Genomic DNA, 22,403 nt, shown 5'->3' with positions numbered 1-22,403 from the left:
GTGCAAGCTCAGCAAACTGATTTAACTAGAAATAAACCAAGCAAGTTAACCATGGCTGGGCATGAGATGAAAACCCAACCAGTAACTGGGAATAGTTCCCTTTGACTTCTGAAAAGATAACAGGTAGTCCTCAATTTACGACCATGAGATAAAAATGTATGTTGCTAAGCAGAACATTTGTTAAGTGAGTTTTGGCCCGTTTCTTGCCATTATTAAGTGAATCGTTGCAGTAGTTTATTTATTTTTTTATTTTTTTATTTATTTATTTATTGAGTTTATATACTGCCCTATTCCCGTAGGCGGTTTACAAGGCAATTATTTATTTATTTATTTATTTATTTATTTTTGGGACTTATATGCCGCCCTATCTCCCGAGGGACTCAGGGCGGCTTACAACAATAAAAACAACAATACAAAAATAAAAAAACGAATTAAATAGCCCCAAAATAAATTAACTACAATTAAAAATTAAAACATATTTAAAAACCCATCATCAATCCAGGTCAGCCTGATGGAAGAGAAAAGTTTTGAGGTCGCGGCGAAAGGACCGGAGGTCCGGGGCCATCTGAAGCTCAAGGGGAAGCTGGTTCCAAAGGGCTGGTGCTCCCACAGAGAAGGCCCTCCCCCTGGGGGTCGCCAGCTGACATTGTCTGGCCGACGGCACCCTGAGGAGGCCCTCTTTGTGTGAGCGCACTGGGCGATGGGAAGTCGTCCCCGGTAGCAGACGGTCCTGCAATTAAAACATAAAATACAAAAGTTAAAATCAATTCAAACAGTAATTAAATTTAAGCCCTTAAATTAAGTCTAAAATCCAATTAAAAATTAAGTTAGTAACCTGGTTAAGAGAAGCTGGCCTTCCCCATTGAATTTGTCAGGTGGTGGCAAAAGCTGATCACATGACCTGAGGGCACTCCAACCATATGAACCAGTTTCCAAGCGGCCAACTTTTGCTCACGTGACCACGAGGATACTGCAATGGTGGGAAGTGTGTGTGTGGGGGGGGGGAAAGCTCCTAAGTCACTTTTTTACAGTGCAACAGTTGTACAGTGACGCTTTTTCCAGCACGGTCGCTAAGTGAACTGTTCTATCCGTGAGCCTCTGCTGAATTAGGCGGGATGATGCCTGACCTTGCCCGTCTCGGGAAAGCAAGCCCTTCTTATTAGGGGCTGACGAGCCGCCCTCAGGGAGAAATTCACGCCCGGCCCGGCCCCTCTCAACCCACGTCACAACCTCTCCCCAGTGACGCCCGCCAACGCTGCCGAAAGCTGGGGCTAATAACGCGTCGGCGCCGTCCCCCGTCTCTTAGCTCCGCCCGAGAGGAGGCGGGGCGAGCGGCTGCCAGTCGAGGCGGGCTGGCGGAGGCGCGTCGCTGTCACTTCCTGCTCCCGCCTCTTCGCGTCGGGCCGGCGCAAAAGCGCTCGCGACTCCTCTGTGCCTTGCCGGCTTCCCCGCCGCCGCGGCTGCTTCTACCTCAGCGTGGAACGGTCCGCCCCCCCCCACTCTCTCTACCCCCCCCCCGCGCGCGCGTTTGCCCTGGCAGGCCCGGCGGCAGCAGGAAACTGAGGGAAAGGAAGGGGCCGGAGAACGAAGCAGGCGCGGCGGCACCCGGAGCCGCTGCTCCTTCGTAACAGCCGAAGGACGGAAGAGGAGGAGGCGGCGGCGGCGGCAGCGGGCGCTCTTCATCACCCGGGAGGAGGGGGGCACGCTGGAGGGCCTGGTTCTCCTCGTCTTCTGCTCGGTCCGCTCTACGGGGAAGAGAGGAGATGCCCGTGAAAAAAAAGCGCAAATCTTCGGGGCAGGCGAGCGACGAATCGGGCCTCAAGAAATGTAAAATCAGCAGGTACTGGATCTGCGGTGGGACAGGCCTAGCTTTGGGACCGCCCAAGCGGAGGGGGAGGCGGAGGGGGGGGTCTCCTTTAAGGGTGACGCGGCTTGAGCCCCCGAGGAAGGCGATGACGAGCGCCTGCTTTTTGATCTCCGAAGGGCCCCCCCTCTGATTTGAGGAGGGGGGGTCTCCTTCCTTTCCCCCCAACCCCCCCCCCCGCAATTGCTGGTCACCTTTTCTGACAGGTAAGGAAGGATGGAGATGTCAGGTACTGCCATCTACCCCACCCCCACCACCAATTTGAATCTGCCTTTAACATAATCGCTGCCTCTCATTCCGTGGTCTTTTGTGTGTGTGTGTTTCTCTCTTAGCCTCTTAAGAAGTGTGCTTTTCATACTTCCTTGGCCAAAAATTGGAACATTTTTTTAAGGATTATTTTTTCCCCCCTTTGTACTGCTCCCTGCCTGAAGGGCTAGTTAGAAGGTTCACTGATGATTCTGTAGCAACTTTCTCCTAAGTGCTGCTTTCCAAGTGTTTTGGATTAAATTCACACATTAGCAAGACAATTCAATACCTTTGCTGGCTGGGTTTGTTTGGGAGCTGAAATCATGAACATCCTGTGAGCACCTGATAGGGGAATGTTGCTCTGCATAGTGACTGTAATGTTTCAAGGAGCCTTCATCAGCTCTAGTGTGCTTGGTCTGCACTAGGGATTGCAAAATCCAGGAATGATTTGTAATAGAGAATAGTCAAGTCATCTCCCCCAACCAGACCCTATGGTGGTATCTACACCAAACCACATGGTGTTAAAATAACAGCATGTGTTACGTTATATGAAGGATGAAATGGCATCCAGTCAAGTATATAAATTCTGTCATTTGCTTGCTGACATCATGATGTATGTGTTATTTGCCCCTCCCCTGCTTATCCTTCCTCCAGGTGCCTATGGACAGGATGAAATAGAACATGTTGCCTTATGATGATGGGAGTTGCAGCCCAACATGTCTGTAAGGAAGCTGGTTAGGAAAGAATAGTGTAATTTCACCTTCAGCTGATTTTATTTATACATAAACATATCTCTGTGTGTGTATGTACACACATACAACTTATTAAATTTATATGCCACCCACTCTGAAAAGTGAATGTATGTGTGCGTATTCTGTTTTGATTTTTGCTAGCTGCTTGGAGAAGCAAGTTGGCATATAAACTGAAGGCTAGACAGAATTCACTATCTCTTAACTGGAAATTTTCTGTCTTGATAAACACAGACCTTCCAGGATTTAATACAGGGCACTGTGTGTGTCTCCTAGTACTTTGGAATTCTTTGCCCAGACCTCAGGTTCACGAAATACCCTCTTCTACATAAGATTGTCAAAGCAATTATATTCCACTAGAGTTTTTTATTCTTAGTTGATTAGGGACATCCATCTTAGGGTGATTAATCTTATGTGCTTTTTTATGTTTTTACTCTATTGTTGTAGAGAGGCAGTTTGGTGTAGTAGTTAAGGCATCAGGATAGAAACTGGGAGAAATAGAGTTCTAGTTCTGGGCACAAATCCAGCTGGCTGATCTTGGGCCAGTCACTTTCTCTCAGCTCTAGGAAGGAGGCAATGGCAAACAACTTTTGGAAAACCATGCCAATAAAACAGGGAATTGCCAGTCTCTGAGAATCGGACATAATTGAACAGAAAAAAAGTTAACATGTCCATTTACCCCTATAATTCTGTACCCATTACTTTTCCAATACAAGTCAAGATGTAATGAAAGTGCTCAAAGAATTACTCTTGATCAGATGTGTAAAAATTCTTAGACTTTTCATCTTTTCACACTGTTAGAGACAAATTATAAAAAAAGGTAGCTAAAGTGTAGATTTTGACATAACATCTTAAAATTTACACTGGAAAGGATTACATTGATACACCTTTGGTCGCCTGCTTATAGTATGGTAATGAATCAGTATTTTATTTAAAAATATCACATATATTTGCAGAAATGTTGGCCAGTTGATTGATAATGCAATGTAAAATGATAATGTAAAAATTGAATTCTGTTCACATTGGCCCACCCCAAAGTCTAACCACAACTTTTTCAATCTACTGTAAAAAAAAAAGGTAACTACACTGTTCTCTCCCTCTGCCCTCCTAAAGCTGCTACTTACTTAGGATTGCAAATGCTGTTAAATTCAGCGTGACAGGCTTTTAAATATACATGCATAGAATTGTGCTGTTAGAATCTCAAACATGTTCTATCTGTTCCCTGTATACCAACTAAACTGTTATGTGGACCATAGCTCTAGAATTGCAGAGTTAAAACTTGCTGCAATCAATAGTGAAAGTGTGTATATATATATCGGACTAAAGATAATATTAGCTGTTGAAAGAGCACAATGAAACCTGTTAGGCATCATATATAATAGTGTGACAGATGTTTCAGATCTAATGGAAAAGGATGCCTTGAAATAGTAACACCTGATTGCAGTTGCAGCCATGATGTTCTCCACATTCAATTACACTTCATTTTAGCTTACTGTTACTTGAAAAAGGGATGAAATGAAACCAGTTAGTGTAGTGTTTTAAAGTAGAAGAGAATAGCTCTCTGCAACATGCTGCCTACAATTCATTATAAAAAGCATTGCAGAAATTTAAATAGCACTGGTTATTTTAGGTAGCTAGATGTTCTTTAACAAATGAAAGATGCTCGTGCTTTTTTTTGGAAATGTCCACCAAAAGATTACATAGTAAATAATATCCTGTAGAAATGGAAGAGAGAGCAAGAAGCAACATTTCCAGTTTTCTTTCTAATAAATGATGTATTTTATTATTTGTCATAGCAGCCATTTTGTAACTAACTTACTTAACATACTGTGAAGACTACAATTTAAATGCATACATGAGCTACAATTGCCAGGCTTTTCAATGTAGTAACAATTGCCCTCAGTTTTGTATTACAAGCATAGTAAATATTGAGTCACTCAAGGGCAGGTAAAATGAATTAAATTAATACATTCAATTATCTTTCTAATTGCCTTTATAGCTGCTAAGTGCTATGTGTAAGATGGCATTCAGTCCTACTTTGTATGGGAATACAAATTAAAAAGTCCTGACAGATTTCTCCAGCCCATCCTCTGGTTGAACACATCTAATGAAACTTCACTAGTCAATTCTTTCCACTTCTACTGCAGGATGGTTTCCTTAATTGGAATCTGCTTCCTATTACTTAAGATCCTTATTGTGGTATTGCATTCTGTACCAGTAAAGAACAAATTGCATCACCCCGTTATTTTTCTGAGAGGTGGAAGTGCCCATTTTTTTCTCAGTTTTTCATAGCATTTAGTACATAGTTACTTAGCAATTGTCTTTTAACCTTTTTTTGAATCAATTCCAATTTGTCCAAGTGCTTCTGAGGCTCAAAACATAATAGATCAAATGTTTAGATGTTTCTCAACTGACAGTTCAGTACAGTACAATTTTGGCTTATATTTTTAGTTCTGGGTATGACTGTTGAATGTCATCTAGAATATATAGGCTTTCAGTTATACTAAAACCTTACTTTCTGCAGACGGGCGCATATTACATGGCCTTTAAAATATGACTTCTCTATCTCAATAGGGAATATGTTGCCAAATTAAAATGCTAAGACCTCTTGAATTTGATAGGATTTGCTTTTATACTAATATATCTAGGAATGGAATAATTATCAAAACATTTTGCCATGGGCATGATCTCATGAGATGTCAAGCCTAACATCTTGCAAGATCATCTGGGATTCCTTCAAGCCTCTAACTTCTGGGGAAGCATACTGGTTCCTCTGTGGGATGAGCTCAGTTGCCTGCAAATTAGATCAGTGCTCTTCCTACCTGATATATGTGGCCAGAAAAGGAATTAAAACATTATGCAGGAGGTGAGTGTCTTCTTGAGGAAGGAGATGATACCAGCCTTCAGGAAGGTGGTGGTATAACTTCTCCTCAAGCCATCATTCACTTGGGTGCCCTAAATAATTACTGGCAGATACCCTTTTTAATAAGATGGTTGGACTTACATATACAGGTTTCTGGATGAAATGGATTGTCTGGATTCCTTCCATTTCGGTTTTAATTTAATTTAATTTAATTTAATTTATTAGATTTATATACCGCCCTTTCCCGAAGGACTCAGGGCGGTTTAGAGGGTATTTTAAAATCACACCAATACAAATACAAAAGTTAAAAAACAATTAAAAAGATTATCCCTGAAAATAAAAGCCCCAGTTAAAAATTCTCAGCCTGGGCTGGAGAGCTCAAACAGCCAGGTCTTCAGGTCCCGGCAGAATGAACGCAGGTCAGGGGCAGTCCTGAGCTCCACGGGCAGCTGGTTCCACAGGGCAGGCGCACCCACAGAGAAGGCCCTCCCCCTGGGTGTTATCCGCTGGCAATCTTTCACCGGCGGCACCCTGAGAAGACCCTCCCTGTGTGAGCGCACTGGACGAAGGGAACTTGATGCTGGCAGCAGGTGTTCCCTCAAATATCCCGGACCCAAGCCATTCAGGGCTTTATAGGTCATCACCAGCACCTTGAATCTCACCCGGAGGGCAACCGGAAGCCAATGCAGCTCGCGGAGTAGAGGTGTTACATGGGAGTATCGGGAAACTCCCATCACAACTCGCGCGGCCGCATTCTGCACCAGTTGAAGCCTCCGAGTGGTCCTCAAGGGCAGCCCCATGTAGAGAGCGTTGCAGTAGTCTAAACGGGAGGTCACGAGCGCATGAGTGACTGTGCGTAGGGCATCTCGGTCCAGGTAGGGTCGCAACTGGCGCACCAGGCGAACCTGGGCAAAAGCCCCCCTGGTCACGGCTCCTATATGATCTTCAAAATTGAGCCGTGAATCCAGGAGGACGCCCAAGTTGCGAGCCCTATCAACGGGGGGGTAACACCTCACCCCCCATCGTTAAAGGTGGAATAATTTGGTTAGCCCAAGATGCCAATATGCACATACCTGAGGATGGGAGGGAAACTGCATCAGCTACTCTTACATGACTTGTTAGATTTTTCAGCATTCAGTACCCATCACCTTGGTATAATTTTGGACCACCAGTATGGTTTGGGGATTAAACCTTAGTCCTATACCGGTTTTGCTCATTTCTGAATGTGTTCCCAATTGGTTTTGATTGAGTGTAAAAGCCCTTCAGCTTTCAGTGGAAGCCGCTCAAAGATTCAGCCCCATTGGCCATTTTATTTAATATCTACCCGCTGGAGAGATTATCATTTTGCAGTTACATTTCATAATGTGCTGATGATATCTAGCTTTAGATCTTTATCCTGGAGGGTATAAGGGACTGGATGAGGTGGCAGATTTGTAGTGAATTGCAGCAAGACAGAGCTTTTGTTGGTATAGGAACTCTGAATCCATGAACTCTTCCATGTATTCTAATCTGACTGACTTTTCCTGAAGTAGCAGGTATGTAATCTGAGGTTTTCTTGGAGCCATGGTTCCTTGTGGAGCAGGAGATAGCAGTTGTGACCTAAAATCCTTTCAGAATCTTTACTTGGTGTTCCAGTTGCATCCTTGCGTGGTTCAGAGGTGCTAAGGCTGATTTATAACTTTGTCATCTCTCGTTTAAACTACTGCAATATACTCGGCACAGGAATAATTCAAGAAGTTGCAGTTGTGTCATAGAATGCAGCTGTTTACCTACAGATTTACCTAGTTTAGCAGAATAATGATTGTCTTGCAGAAGTTGCATTGCTGGGAGGTTTCTTGGCCGCATTGCCAGTAGATATCTAAAAAAGCCTGTATGACTTGGTTTGGGCCAGCGTTACCTTTAGGATCATCTACTCCAAATGGAATCCACTTGTTCCATGCAAAATTTATTGAAACTTTTGTTAAAGAGTTTTGTGAGGAGCCCTTATTTCTGAATTATATTTATATTATATTATGCCAAGATGTTTTGTAAATTAGTGATTAAAAAAACATTGACAGAATAAAATGACTAAACCTTGGTTTGTTACAAACTTGTTAATTCTTTAAACCTTAGAATGGGTTGTGAGAATATCCAGAAAAGGAAAAAAAAGACATCACTTTTGTTCTTCAAAAGAAAAGGTAGTTTGCTCACTAGAAAATATGTAAAAAGTAGTAAATTAAAGCTGCAAATTTAAGTATTTTCTAGATAATGTTATCTATTAATGCGCCATAATTGGGGATTTTTAAAGTAATAGTATGTTTACCAACATCTTTTAAAATATGTATTTAAGTTATTGCAGGTCACCAGCTTCCAATAAAGTAATAAGTGGTGAGGAGCATTTTTCAAGCAAGAAGTGCCTGGCTTGGTTTTATGAATATGCAGGTATGAAACTAATGCATGGTTAATGCAATTACTTAGTAATACTAGCTCTTTAATGTGAAACTAACCATCTGTTTAAAAATATTTAAATACAACATGGGGAATGCTGTCAGCACATTACTTTAAAAGAAAGAGTGTTCTTGGGTTAGAACAGGAGTGCCAAACTGCTGGCCCATCGGCCGGTTGCATCATGCGGAGGCCATGCTCACCCCAGCTCCGGCAATGCGAAAAAAATCACGATACGTCATGACACGTCACGTGACATGGCAAGTTTGTCACCCATGGGTTAGATGGAAGAAAACACACGGGAGTTTCTCAGGTGTGAAATTCTGTTGTTCACATATTGAGCTATGTTGTAACTTTTTAACCTGGTTTGTTGAATATCATCTGTTTAAATATATATCGTGATTTATTTGGCTTTAGGTAGGTGAATGGTATAACTTTATCCAAGGAAGTTTGTAAACTGAGGTTTATGGCTTAACAAAATATATTATCCACAATAATGGTTGCTTATTCAACAACCCCATTTAAGCAAACTGTAGTTGAGTACATAGACCATCCTGATCAGTCCAAGCATGCCAGCTAAAACAGAGGAATACTTTAATACATTTTTATGAAGTCAAAATACATTTCTTCTTTTTTTGTATTTATTCCTATAAACATGGATACAAAATATTTCATCCTCTCAGAAAAGCAGGTTTTGTTGAGAAATAGTGACTAGTCAAAATTAAACCCATTAAGATCCAATGCAGACATGTCAAACTCATGACATCATGTGATGTCATGCGACGTATTGGGGCAGTTTTGCCATTACCAGCAATGGGCTGGGTGCGGCTTCCATGTGATGCATCCTGCCTGCGGTTTGACAGTTTGACACCCCTGGTCCAATGGTATGAGATTATTTATTTATTTATCCAGGACAGAAGAAATATATATTCAAACCAGGAAAACATTGTTTATGTTAGAAAATGTAATGCTGCAGAAATCTGAATTGTTAGAGAAGAGCAAGATATATTCAGTTACACTATGAAGTGATGTTTTACAAAATATTTTGTGTGCAAATGAATGAATTTTTGTTACATAAATATATTGCAAAATCCATTTAGATTTTTTCCCCATCTTTCTATATTCATAGAAAAAGTGCTAATCCGATGCTAAAATACTTAAATGATTGTCAGTCTTTCATCTCCTATTATATAAAGATAGGCAAATTTAGATTCTGCTTCAAATTCACATACATATGTATAAACGTATGTGTTCTTTTATAATGCAAATTAATCATTCAAAACTGGAACTGTACATTGGATAGCAGAAACTGATTTCAGTGAAACATTTGGAATATGGTGTAATTAGGAAACTGTAACACTGAAGTGACTCATGAGTACACAGTCTACTGCTTCTCTCTGCTGGTTTCCCATCGTACTCCAGCTTTGACTATGATTGGGCATTGAATGAGGCAGGGACAGATTAATAAAGCACGATGTGCCTCTTTTTTTCCTTTCAAGGTGACGATGAAGTTGTAGGACCTGAAGGAATGGAAAAATTCTGTGAAGATATTGGTGTTGAACCTGAAAACGTAAGCCACAAAATGGCTAATATCCTTTAAATATTGTCCATTCTTTGATTACAGTGTGTTTTTCTATTTTTTCTGGAAGAGTGAGGAAAACTCTCAGGGACGACTCACACCATGGTCAGTACCTCTTTACTCTCCTCCATCGGGTAGGAGATGTAGAAGTATAGCCAGGTGCACCAACAAGCTGGAGAACAGCTTCAATCCATGGGCTATCAGGGTCCTGAACGGGAAATAACTCTATGCATGATTGACTTGCGAGGCCAGTGTGTTGTGCAATTAGCTCACATAGTGTAACAAGATGGTGGGTTTGTTGTCGCTGTGAGTTGTGCCGGGGGCGGGGCACAAAGAGGCTCAGCCAATCTCACTATATACATGTTGTACTTCGATAATAAAGGTTTATTCATTCACTATTACTGTCACAAATTAGCAAATTTTAGCAACTTTAAAAAATTGATTTTTAAAAAATAGTTTAGTTTTACAACCGGAATCCTATAATTTCTTAATACATTTGGCCATGGGCAGATCTTAAAGTGCTGGAACTTCCTTGCACTATTTTCTGTATAATACCCCTATGTTTTTTATATTTTCTTCCAAAGTCAAAAATATGCAAAGAGAGAACAACAGTGAAGATATTGGAATGCATAGGAAGGTTTAAGTATCTATTTCTCCTCACAGATGCTCCAATATATATTATACTTACAGCGGTTGGCAGTAATCAGTGCAAAGAACTAATCAGCACATAAATCAGCAATGCACTCTAATTATTACATTTATAATAGAACCAAACATTTTTAGCAGTATCATTGACAGCCAGACTTAAAGTTGAGGATACAAATTTCTTGGTCCCGCCAAGAGACCACTCCATTTCCCATTGGAAAGGCCATTGTAGAGAATCTCGACTGCCATTGTGTGGGTATTATGTTAATCAGTTTTCCTGGTTGAAATATAATTGGGGAGCATTTTGGTTTGAGAGTTTAGATGGGAAGTGCTCACTGATTAACACCTACAATGAAATGATCAAACAATCACAGACTTTCCCTCAGTTTTAAGGAGCTAGTGGCAAGTATTACTGCATAATTTCCAAAACAATTTGACTACAGCCCTGCAGCTTTGACTTTAAGACTACCCAAGTAATGTGTAATTCAAATATGGTACATGAACTCACAGTATTACCAGGTAGGACCGTGCAGCAGTTTATATCAAAATTTGAAAATCTCCAATTTTCAAATTTTGCCTGTAACTTCTTAAATCGGATATACCTTTTCTTGAAATTCTGCTATAGTGAGCACTGCATGAGCCTAATGTTGCAGCTACATAAGTGCCACTGCATATTCCAGAGCACATTTGTGATCATTTTAATGTTTCGTGGTTAAGTGGAGGCTTTCCTAAGATTGTAGGAGAAGATCTTTAATAGCTCTCCAAGTACTACATAAAAATAATCAAATGTAGTATACCATCAGGAACAAAAAAACCTACTATTGATTAGTATCTATCAGTAATATTGTTTTGATGGCTCCAAAAGTATTTGTAACTTTTCATGTGTTTTGATGGATTGTTTTAATGGCTCCAAAAGGGTGGTACCTGATGAATCTCCGGTGCATTTCTCGGGGTATGGCATTCTAAAACAATGGGGATACTTCAAAAAGTTTTTTAAAAGGTAGGATCAGGCACTTCCTGCAGCGGTAGCTTTCCAGCAATAAGCAATTAGAATATTTTAATGTTATGGAGGGCAGAACAGGAAAGTTTTTTGGTATAATTTTATACAGAGGCTTCAGACAAGGCTATCGTCTTCTTGCATTTCGGAGGCCTTGAAGACCTGTCTCTCGTTCAGCCTTTTGGTTAGTCCCCTTCAAGAAGTGGGTGTGTATTTGCTGCTGCCTTGTTTTGCCAACTTCTACTTTTGTTGTATTTTTATTGTTTTATACTTTTACATATTCTTTGTGAACCACCCACAATCGTTGGGAGCCAGGCGATGTACAAACTGAATTCAATAAATAAATACTTAAATAGAAATGGAAATTTAGTGTTAGCAAGATTGCAAATCCTCAAATGTGTAGTCCCAACACATTTGAAAAGAGTAGCGATTTGGACTGATAAATAACTTTTGCAACCAACCATTGTTTAAAATGTGTTTTGTAAATTTGATTCCCCCCCCACTCTGAGCCCACTTTTATTTCTTTATTCCTTTACAGATTATTATGCTAGTTTTAGCCTGGAAATTAGAGGCTGAAAGCATGGGATTTTTTACAAAAGAAGAGTGGCTAAAAGGGATGACCTCATTACAGTAAGAACTTCTATTTTAAGCTCTCTTCGATATGTCTATACATTTGGATACATATGCACATTTTCATTTAACAAAATGCTGCAAATACGATTAACTTTGCTTGTATGTTACATCCTTCAAATTAATCTGAAGATACCAGTTTGTGACAGCTCATGTTCTTGAACTGTGCAGTGCTTCAGATTTGAGCACAGAAAGATCCTTCAGAGCATGTACAAGCAAAGATAAGATTAAGGACATTGTAGGCTGTAAAAAATGACATGCAGAGTCACAACCTTGAGACCCCTGGAGTCTAATAGCCTGTGTATTCAATCATACCTACACCCATTTCCTTTTCCCAAATATTTGACATGTAACTATTTTATGTTTTTATTTAAGATGTGACTGTACAGAAAAGCTGCAAAGTAAATTTGATTTTTTGCGATCCCAATTGAATGACATTTCAACATTTAAGAATATCTACAGATATGCATTTGACTTTGCAAGGGTAAGTGAATTGCCTAAGATGATAATGATTTAATTGCGCTTTGATACATTTTCTAAATTGCACTTTTTTGAACCTGTATAGGATAAAGATCAGCGAAGTCTTGATATTGACACAGCGAAATCTATGTTAGCACTTCTTCTTGGAAGGACATGGCCACTGTTTTCAGTGTTTTACCAATACTTGGAGGTAGGGATACATTAGAAAAAAAACAAACCAGTTGATGTTTTAATCCTCCTTCACACATTTTTTTGCTAACTATACTCTGGAATTTTTTATGCTTTTTAATTTTTATGTTTTCAGACTTACAATAGTCGCTTTGTATTTCAGAATAAATTATGCATTTTAGTACATTATTCTCTGCCAAATGTCTCTCTCAAAATAAAGGCAATGATAGTTGGAAATTTAAAGTAGAAATCAACGACATTTTTATATCATTAATTTGTTGACTGATGTATATGCACTGATGTTTCTTGTTAGTGTACTAAAACCAAGTTATTACAGTCAAGTCAGATTGTTTAAATTCACATGGAAACTTTTTCTTCAAGCATTTTTGGATGTGCTATAAACTCTATTTTGAAAGTAAACAATTCTTATCACATATGGCACATATGTATCAAATGATGACATTTCTTATTTTTCTGCAGCAGTCAAAATACAAAGTAATTAACAAAGATCAGTGGTACAATGTGTTAGAATTCAGTAGAACTGTCCATGCAGATCTTAGCAACTATGATGAAGATGGGGCATGTGAGTATTCTACATTCATTATTTTGGAAAGGTTTCAGTTTTCATTACAGTTCTATAGAGATTGAATCAGTAATATTCATATGAAAACAAAAAAGCATAAATAGGCAGTTTAGGTGTAATTATATAAGTTTAGATGTCATAGAACATCTTTTATTTCAAGCTTGGAACAAAACAGCCCTGCTTGTAATATTCAACCAAAAAACTTTGCTGTAACATATTTGTGGAAACAAAAGTTGCTGCACCTTAACTATTCAATGTACCTTTGGAAAAGCAACCCTAAAATTTTAGTCTTTTTCAGAACACAAAGTGATGCGTCTCCAGAGATCCAAGTTTTATTTCATTCTTGGAATATTCATAGTGGTTGTTTGAGCTTGGAATGTTTTTTTCAGATTAATACAATATTATACTTGGGTATTATTTAGATCATCTAAAGCAGGAGTGTCAAACTGGTGGTCCCGTCCTTTTGGAGCTCTATGCATTACCTATTGAACATACTCATTTTTGTGGTGCTTCAGGATATACAAAATTTTCAAAGTCTAGTTTAATTGATTTTTTTGTATCTGTATGAATCAGTCAAAAAACAATAGCATTCCCAACACAATATTGAGAAACTATACTAGGATGGTGTATGAATTGATTGTTCTTGAATCATGGGACTCTGAATGCCTGTGTTTCATGACTAGGTAATATTGTGGTTTGATATGTTGTTTTGCTAAAAAAAAGAATAAGTCTCTTTGTACACCACATCTAACTGCCATTTCAAATATGTTTGCATTATCTTTATAATTCCTTGTTTCTTTCCATTCAGATGATAAAATCATTAAATGTAGACATCATATGCATTACTTTGCACGTGTCTTGGTCTTTAATAGCTGTATACTGTATGTGTATGACAACATTGCTTCTTTTATTGTTTTCTTCATCTGTTATGGAGGGGCAAAGACCTAAAACACACCAAGGAAGCCCTCAGAACTTGTGGCTATCCCAAGGGGCCTTCATCAAATCTCACAAAAAGACCCAGCAGGAGCTCCTCCATAGCAGACCAAGAAAACAATAAATAAAGCAGCGTAGTCATTCCCTACGTTGCAGGAATATTGGAAAAGCTCAGGAGGATCTTCAGCCAACACAACATATGTGCACACTTCAGTCCAAGAATACACTTAAGGCAGAAGCTTGTCCACCCCAAGGATAAAACACCCAGACACAAACTGAGCAACATGGTATATGCAGTACAATGCAGTGAGCCATGTGCAGATCTGTACATCGGGGAACCAAAACAACATCATAAACGTTAGGCACAGCATAGGAGAGCAAACCCATCAGGACAAGATTCAGCAGTCCATCTGCATTTAAAAGACAAAGGCCACTCTTTCGAAGACAGCAAAGACCATATTTTGGACAGAGAGGACTGCTGGTTTGAAAGAGGGGTCAAAGAGGCCATCTATGTCAAAATTGAATAGCTCTCTGTCAACAGAGGGGGAGGGATACGACATCATCTATCTCTAGTCTACAACACAGTCCTTTCAACAGTTCCAAGAAGACTTCACACACATTTGCACTATTTAAGTGACCCTGAAGACACAGATAAGCACTCGCTAAATGAATGCAAACGACCATCTATTTGCAAGGAGTATAAATCTTTCCATTCCCCACTATCCAGCCAGAGCTAAAGAAGCTTCTTGGATGAGAAGCGAAATGCCTTCAAAGAAACACAAGAAAGTCCAGTTGCCTCTTGAAAAAGCATCTTTGGGACTCAGAACTGAGCCCCTCCTCACAGTTGGCAATCTAATTAAGAAGTAGAACCAGTGTAAATCTGTGCCATTGACCCTCCAACCATTGGAGGAAGCTAAAGAGGTACCACTGATAGGTCAAGTACAGCCTTTCATCCTCCTATCCAAGTCCTGACAAAAAATCCACAGAGAAATCAGTGTAGCTTCTATTCTGTCCTCAAGCCTGAACATTGAGTGAAAGGAATAGTCTTCACTTATGTTGCTTAGTAACTTTGAAGTTACCATGATCCCAGAACTACTTACAACCTGTTTTTGAAGTTAAAATGGCCGTACACACACCTGGCCACGGTCACATGATTGCATTTTGCCACTCAGCAACCAACTATGCCTGTTTGCAGCATCCTGGGACCATGAATTTCGCTCTTTTTTTGTCAGTTTCCAGCATTTACTTCCAGAAAAAAGAGCTATTGGTAAAAATGGGATTCACTCAATATCCTTAATGACTGCCATGTTTGCTTAATGACCACATTGTTCACTTAACAGCTGCCAGAAAAGTAATAATGTTTGGGTGTGGTCTCGTGGCCTGCTTAACAACCCCCACAACTTAGTCATAATGCTGGGCCCAGTTACAGTTGTAAATCAAGAACTACCTGTATTCCATTTCATTTAGGGAATTTAATTAAAATCGCACCATCTTTTTAACAATCTGTATTTTGTCGTTCCTGGGGTGGGTGGGTGGGTAGGTAGGTAGGTTGGTAGGTAGGTAGATAGATGGATGGATGGATGGAAGGAAGGATGGACGGACGGATGTAATTTTTCCCTAAGGAAAAACATAGAGTGAGAGAATGAATTTCTTCTCAAATTTCAGATGAAATAAATCTTTAACTGAAGAATATAATATAAAAATGCTTGCTACTTTTTATCTTATCTTAGGTTTTTTTGAGGTATAAGTGGCTCAAGAGTCTTCCAGCAAAGAGGGCATTCTTTTTATTGCAGAGTGTTGCTGTCTATATTTATCTGTAGCTCTCATTCTGCAAGCTGACTTATTGCAGTTTTAGCATATACCTTGTCTTCAGTCTTTTGTTTTCCTGATAAATCTTGTTGCAAGGTAGTTCTACAAAGAATTATTTTTTTCAAAATGTTATTACTACTTGTCACTACTTGTAGAGGGAGGGAAAAAGCCAGAAAGGTTAATAATCTCTGTTCACAGGAGGCCATATATATGTCAGCTTATAATCAAAATATATAGTTGCCACCAATTCTGAATATATATACTAATGGAAGTTCCAATACAAATGCATGGGCAAGGCCTAATTCTGAAGTGGATAAATAGGGCTGTAGTTCATTTTTAGCAGTAAGAATTGGAGAAAAAGAAGAAGGCCCATTGTGTTCCTATTTTTTCCATAAATAGAAGTATTACCTATTGCTGTGCTTAAAATAAAAATCCAAACATTTTTCCAATTTTTAAAAAAAATCTTTTCTAGCAGTAGACTGGCCGTGTAGTTGCAGAGTACCATATACTGGCAAATAACATGAGGTAGAGTCGATAAAATTTGGTTAGTATTGTCTTTAATGTCCACTTTCCATGCTTTCTCAGGAGTAGTACAGTGTAGATAATTGTTTCAAGAATTCTTTCCCCGTGTTGCTTTCTGCTTCTGCTATTTTTTAAAAAATAAAACTTAACATACATGTCAGCATATTTTAAGCTAACATTGTATGGCTCTGCAAAAATACAAAGAATATGTCATAGCCACCAGGGAAGAAAGTCTAAACTGCATGTTAGGACATGTTTCCTCATTAGGCCCACTCATAAATTACAAAAATTCTTATTTTTCAGCATTGGATTAAAAAAAATGTTTTCCCTATGGTTGTAACGATGATACATTACTTTCTTGTTTGTTTACAGAGCTCCTAGGTCTTAGAGTCAAAATGAATGAAATGGCATAAAAGCACAGCAAATTAATTAAAAGAATGGTTGATCATCCACTTTGGAATATGTTGTCTTTGCCACTACCAAAAAAATCTGAATTTCCTGTGAAGTACTGCAGTTTGTAATTGCCATTTCTCCCTCCCAGGGCCTGTTCTTCTTGATGAATTTGTGGAATGGCAAAAGGATCGCCAAGCATCATAGCAAGAGCAGCTGTGAAGAGAATGCTGGATCTTGTGATGCCCAGTCTATAAACACTGATTCAAAACCAAGGATTGCATTCACATCCTTATGAACTTTAGTCATTTTTTTTTTCCTTTTATTTTTAAAGGAAGCCTTGTTACATATGAAAAGGGCATTGAACCACACACTTCTGAGACTGAAAATTGGAGGTTTTTGTCTTAAGTTTCTATCATTTCAGAACAATAAAGATTCAGATTTGTAACAGTCTTAACACGTGAAGGATATGACTATGGGTCCTATACTCAAAACCAAAAAAATGTTGAATGCATCAAAAATGTCCAACATGAGTGACTGAATTTCAGATGTATGTTACAATTGTAGTAGAATTAAGAATTTGGTAGATTGGTTCTTGTGGAATGAATGCCTTTAGGAAGGGTGATTAACCTTAAGCCTTGGCTGGTGCTTTGCAAACACCTCTTATCACTTGTGCCATAAATTGAACAGCTTTGTGGAGATAAAAACCTTTATTAATTTATCAGCAAATCCTACTACTTGTTTGTTTTGTTTTCTAGTTCAACATTCATAGTGGCCTGTTTTTGTTTTCTTAGAGGCACTGCCTTTGACAAAAGAATTGTAAAACTTGAAACATCATTTGTGTTTATTATATATATATTGGTCTACATCTTAAAGAATAGGAAAATTAAGCTAAATCTTCTGATGTGCATTATGCTTAGAATAAACTATTATGATTCTCCTTCCTCTCCCATCTCCAAATATGGAGAATATATGTTTTTATTACCCTATTTTCAGGTATATGCACACTAAAATTAGGAAGAGTTGCACTACTTTACATGATACGTAGCCAGCTACCAACAACTAATTTACACCCAAGGACTACTCAGATAAATATGTTTAGCTAAATATAAATGTTTACAAGACTTTGTTTTGTGAAACAAATTATATGTAGAAGAACTGCTAATAGGTAATTGGATGAATAGTCAGGAAAAATCTAGACCTCCTACATCAGAATTGTGAGGTCACCTGCGTGATATGATACAGTCCTTAGAGTTTACCATACTAGGTAAAAACATGGTAGTATTTATCTCAGGATAATGAAAATGTGTTGTGCACTGTAAAATCAGATTCAGGTAGAACAAGATAATCTCTTGTCTATATGGTGCATTCTGAGTATTTTTATTTTTTATTATTATTATTGGTCACTAACAGCCCTTAAAAATCTTTCTGGTGCTGGGAGATGTTAAGACAGCAGGTGGAATTGTGTGTTAGCTGCAGAATTTTTATGAGCTGTCCAAGGATGATATAACATCAATGAGTTTGCTGTTCTTTGGCTCTGCAAAAGAAAAAGGCAGTTTGAAGTTGCAGGAGGAAGTACATCAAATACCTCAGACTTGCTGATCTGACTCAATTGCTGCTCCTAATAAGTATCCCATGATACTTCAGAAATTTAGGAAATGTTTTCCATAGCCCTATATGAACTTATCTGCTCTATCGGGCTTTTTTGTGGATGTGCTGAAATCTACTTCTGATTGATGCCAAACTTTTTTTTTTAGGAAGTCGTATTGTAGACTTAGACTTAATTGTTGTGGGAGTCAATTAAATTGAAGTAGATGGTGCTTCCAATATCTTTATTTTCAAGAGTTCAGCATTTCTACCTGAAGAACATAACGCAAAGTGTTTCATGATTTCCAAAGTAATGGATTTCTAAGGGTTAGATGCTAATTACGTTAGTACAGCAAAAAAAACAAAACCTCAAATGATCCGATGAGTACTGCAGAGACGAAGATGGTTTTCAAATGCCTTAAGGCAGGTGAAGAGATTAATTGCCTGATGTATTTAATATTCACAACCTGAATACTTGATATAAGCCTTACTGTGGAACAGCTATGGTTAGGATGAGTTATGTTCAACCAATCTTTTCAAAATGGACAAATATTTGGGAGGGGGTTGCAGCCAGATTTGGCGCTGATAATTGTTGTTTCCCCAAGTGAAATAGTGCTTGTTTTCATTCTCTGATGTAGATGGGGAATAAAAAATATGAAATTCAATCTAGAGATGTACATTTGTGAATGAATCATGTATTTATTACTCCTTTCCCCTCCCTTTCTTCCATAATGAGGTGGTATCAGTAGATCCCTACCCTAATTTGGGCATAGTCAGGTGGGTATACATTGAACTAATGTTTGAGAAAAATAAGCATAGGAATGGGGATTTGCTCCTGGCATCCAGTTTCCCAAGCTGTGTTTTATAAAATCTCAGGTTTTCAAGTTGAAAGATGCAAATCGGTAAGATACAAATAATGTAAAGAGAACATCTTTTGAAAATCCAAGTTATACGTTCTGTAGGAACAAGGTCATAAATAAAGTGTAATCAATCCATTTCTATCATTGTTTCTTACAAAAGTATCAGATTGCTGTGAATAGTTTTTCTACGGTTTTATCATTTCTTACAATAAAACCGTATTTCAGGGATTTAGGACAACAGTTTGGTGATTGGTTTTTAAAGTTGTATGCCAATTAAAAATACAATGAATACTTGTTACTTTATAATTCATTTTTACAAGAAAATGGTAAATGGAAGCCAGTTAAGAAAATATATTCCCTTCGGCTCTTTCAAAACCAACAGAGCTCAGGAAATTTCTAACATCTGCTTCTTTGAGAAATACCTGTCTCCTATTGTACTGTAGTCTCATCTCTGTGAAATATTTTAAGATACTCTGGTCAAATTTTATATTGTTTAAAAAACATGGGGTTCAAAGTATCAAAAATAAGCTGCTAGAATGTAGCACAGTAATATGCAGGGCAAATTAGAAATAAAAATTATGAAAGTAAAGATTAAAATTGAACGGAAATAAAGGTATAAATAAGGTGAAAATCAGGCAATATGTATAATTTTAAAGCTTTCAGGGTTCATTTCAGTTAAACATAAGTAATATAGGAACAAATGTACTAAAATGAAATATAAAAAGCAGCTAAGAGGTGAACAATGTTAGAAGTCAGATGTTTGCAGTATCAGGTATAAATACACACCAACTAAAAATATTACTAAATAATAGGTAAAGAACAGTTTAATGGGCATAAGAGGAAAGACATAGCAACTCTGTCATACGGAAAAAAATATATAATCAATTGGCAGAAGTTGGAGACTTACGTCCAGAAAACATTTTTTTTTAAAAAAATAAATGCCAAACAAAGAATAGATTCCCTGTATATGCAGGTACTCCATGACTTTCAACCACAGTTGGGACCACAATTTCTGTTGTTAAGCAAAGCAGTTATTGAGTTGGGCCTGATTTTACAACCACCTTTGCCATAGTTATTAAGCAAATTGTTGCAATTCAATAAATCCCATGGCTGTTAAGCAAATCCAACATCTCCCCATTGACTGCTTGTCAGAAGCTGGCTGGCTGATTGCAAATGATAATCACATGACCCCGGGATACTGTAGTCATTGTAAATGCCTGCCAATTGCCAATTTTGATCACATGGCCGTGGGGGTGCTGTGATGATTGTATGAGTACCGGTTGTAAGTCACTTTTTTTCAGTGCTGTTATAATTTTGAACGGTCATTAAATGAATGGTTATAAATCAAAGACCCTCTCATGTACTGGTATGGAGCAACTGAATAAAACAGAAAATCCTGATAAGTTTTTAATTCAGATTATGCAAACTGATAAAACCGGGGGGGGGGGCAGGAATGCTGAGATATTCATTAACCGAAACTGCCCAAAGTTGTTACAAATACTTCTAAATCTTTATGAAACAGGATAGCTTTACATGCCAGCAGATACTTCTTGGGGCTGAAATTTCAAATGTACGTCTGCATTCATCATGGATTAATTTAACAAATAATTTCAAAAGAATGTTGCTAATTTATTTATTTATGTATTTATTTAGTTACATTTATATACCGCCCTTTCCCTGAGGACTCAGGGCGGTTTACAGGGAATTAAAAAATCCACCATACAAAAGTTAAAAAACCAAATTAAAAAATATTAAATTAACCCTGTACACTTAAAACCCCAATTAAAAATTTCTCCTCAGCCTGGGCCCGAGAGCTCAAAGAGCCAGGTCTTCAGGCCCCGGCGGAATGATCGGAGGTCGGGGGCAGTTCTCAGCTCCACCGGCAGCTGGTTCCAGAGGGCAGGCGCTCCCACTGAGAAGGCCCTATCCCTGGGTGTCACCCGCCGGCAATCTCTCACCGGCGGCACCCTGAGCAGACCCTCCCTGTGGGAGCGCACTGGGCGAAGGGCGTTTGATGCTGATGCCAAGCGGAATGTCATCCCACGAAACACTTAATAATTCTTGACATACTCTAAATGTACTAATCAATATGCCCGTGCCTAGAACTTGCACCAGTTTTTCAATTGTGTATTAGATGAATTGAATTCAACTGTTTCCATTGTTCCTCCTTTTAGTAGTTCTTAAGACAGTTTTAAAATACATTATTTCCATTCAGCATTTTTCAGTGGTGAGGCTTTATTCTTTTTGCTTTCTGGAACCAGACTTACATGATTTTATATCATAAAAAAAAAGTTAGCATCTCAAACAACTTGCCTAAACCATTGTATGGACAAAACTATACAGGTAGTCTTTGACTTACAGCACTTCGCTTGGTGACCGTTTGAAGTTACAATTGCACTGAAAAAAGTGACTTATGACCGTTTTTCACCCTTATGACCATTGCAACATCCCGGTAGTCATGTGATGAAAATTCAGACGCTTGGCAATTGGTTCATATTTATCACTGTTGCTGTGCCCCAAGGTCATGTGATCACCTTTTGCAACCTTCTGACAAGCAAAGACATGGAGAAGTCAGATTCACTTAACTGCAGTGATTCACTTAAGAAATATGGCAAAGTCACAAAATGGGGTAAAAGTCACTTAACAAATTTCTCACTTAGCAATATAATTTGAGGACTACCTGTATTTGTATGTTATAAATCTAATTCAGGGGTTTGTTCAGTTGAAACTCCAGCTCTGATTTTTATTTTTATTTTTTTAAAAAAAATAGATGCCAACTGTTTTGACTATGTTTCTTGGAAATGAGCTTGTTAGAAACCTTCGTTCTGAAATTGTAGGTCAACATGTAAGCCACATCTTTCATAAGCATTGTCACTGATGTGTCAGATGTGTCATACAGCCTTTGTTTTCTTGTGCTTGTGACAGGATAATTTAATTAGGTGGTTTTGATGCAACATGCAGTCGTCAGCTCCCCCAAAAATGTGTGGTTTGAGACATTTCTTTTTAACATCATTTTTGTGCAGATTGTAAAGCTAGGCTGCAGTCTGCTATAACAATGGTCTCTTTGATTTTTA

General features: G+C 38.5%; 1 protein-coding gene across 3 annotated transcripts; it reads left to right on the top strand.

Moving 5' to 3' along the window:
* Nucleotides 1–1,420: 1,420 nt before the first annotated feature.
* On the top strand, nucleotides 1,421–17,822 carry DCUN1D5 (defective in cullin neddylation 1 domain containing 5). 3 transcript variants are annotated; one of them, XM_081326912.1, is made up of 9 exons: nucleotides 1,427–1,840; nucleotides 2,765–2,832; nucleotides 8,052–8,143; nucleotides 9,646–9,716; nucleotides 11,906–11,997; nucleotides 12,373–12,481; nucleotides 12,563–12,667; nucleotides 13,126–13,228; nucleotides 17,034–17,822. In XM_081326912.1, the coding sequence occupies exons 2-9, from the start codon at nucleotides 2,792–2,794 to the stop codon at nucleotides 17,087–17,089; spliced, it is 669 nt and encodes a 222-aa protein (XP_081183038.1). In that variant the 5' UTR covers nucleotides 1,427–1,840; nucleotides 2,765–2,791; the 3' UTR covers nucleotides 17,090–17,822. The 3 variants fall into 3 exon arrangements, with proteins under 3 accessions (XP_081183037.1, XP_081183038.1, XP_081183039.1); XM_081326911.1 differs by lacking the exon at nucleotides 2,765–2,832 and having other exon boundaries at nucleotides 1,421–1,840; XM_081326913.1 differs by lacking the exons at nucleotides 1,427–1,840; nucleotides 2,765–2,832 and adding an exon at nucleotides 7,872–7,899.
* The last annotated feature ends 4,581 nt before the right edge of the window (nucleotides 17,823–22,403 follow it).

Source organism: Vipera berus (genome assembly GCF_964194415.1).
Source record: "Vipera berus genome assembly, chromosome: 4".
Lineage (NCBI taxonomy): Eukaryota > Metazoa > Chordata > Lepidosauria > Squamata > Viperidae > Vipera > Vipera berus.
This window is presented reverse-complemented; position numbering and strand designations above follow the sequence as displayed.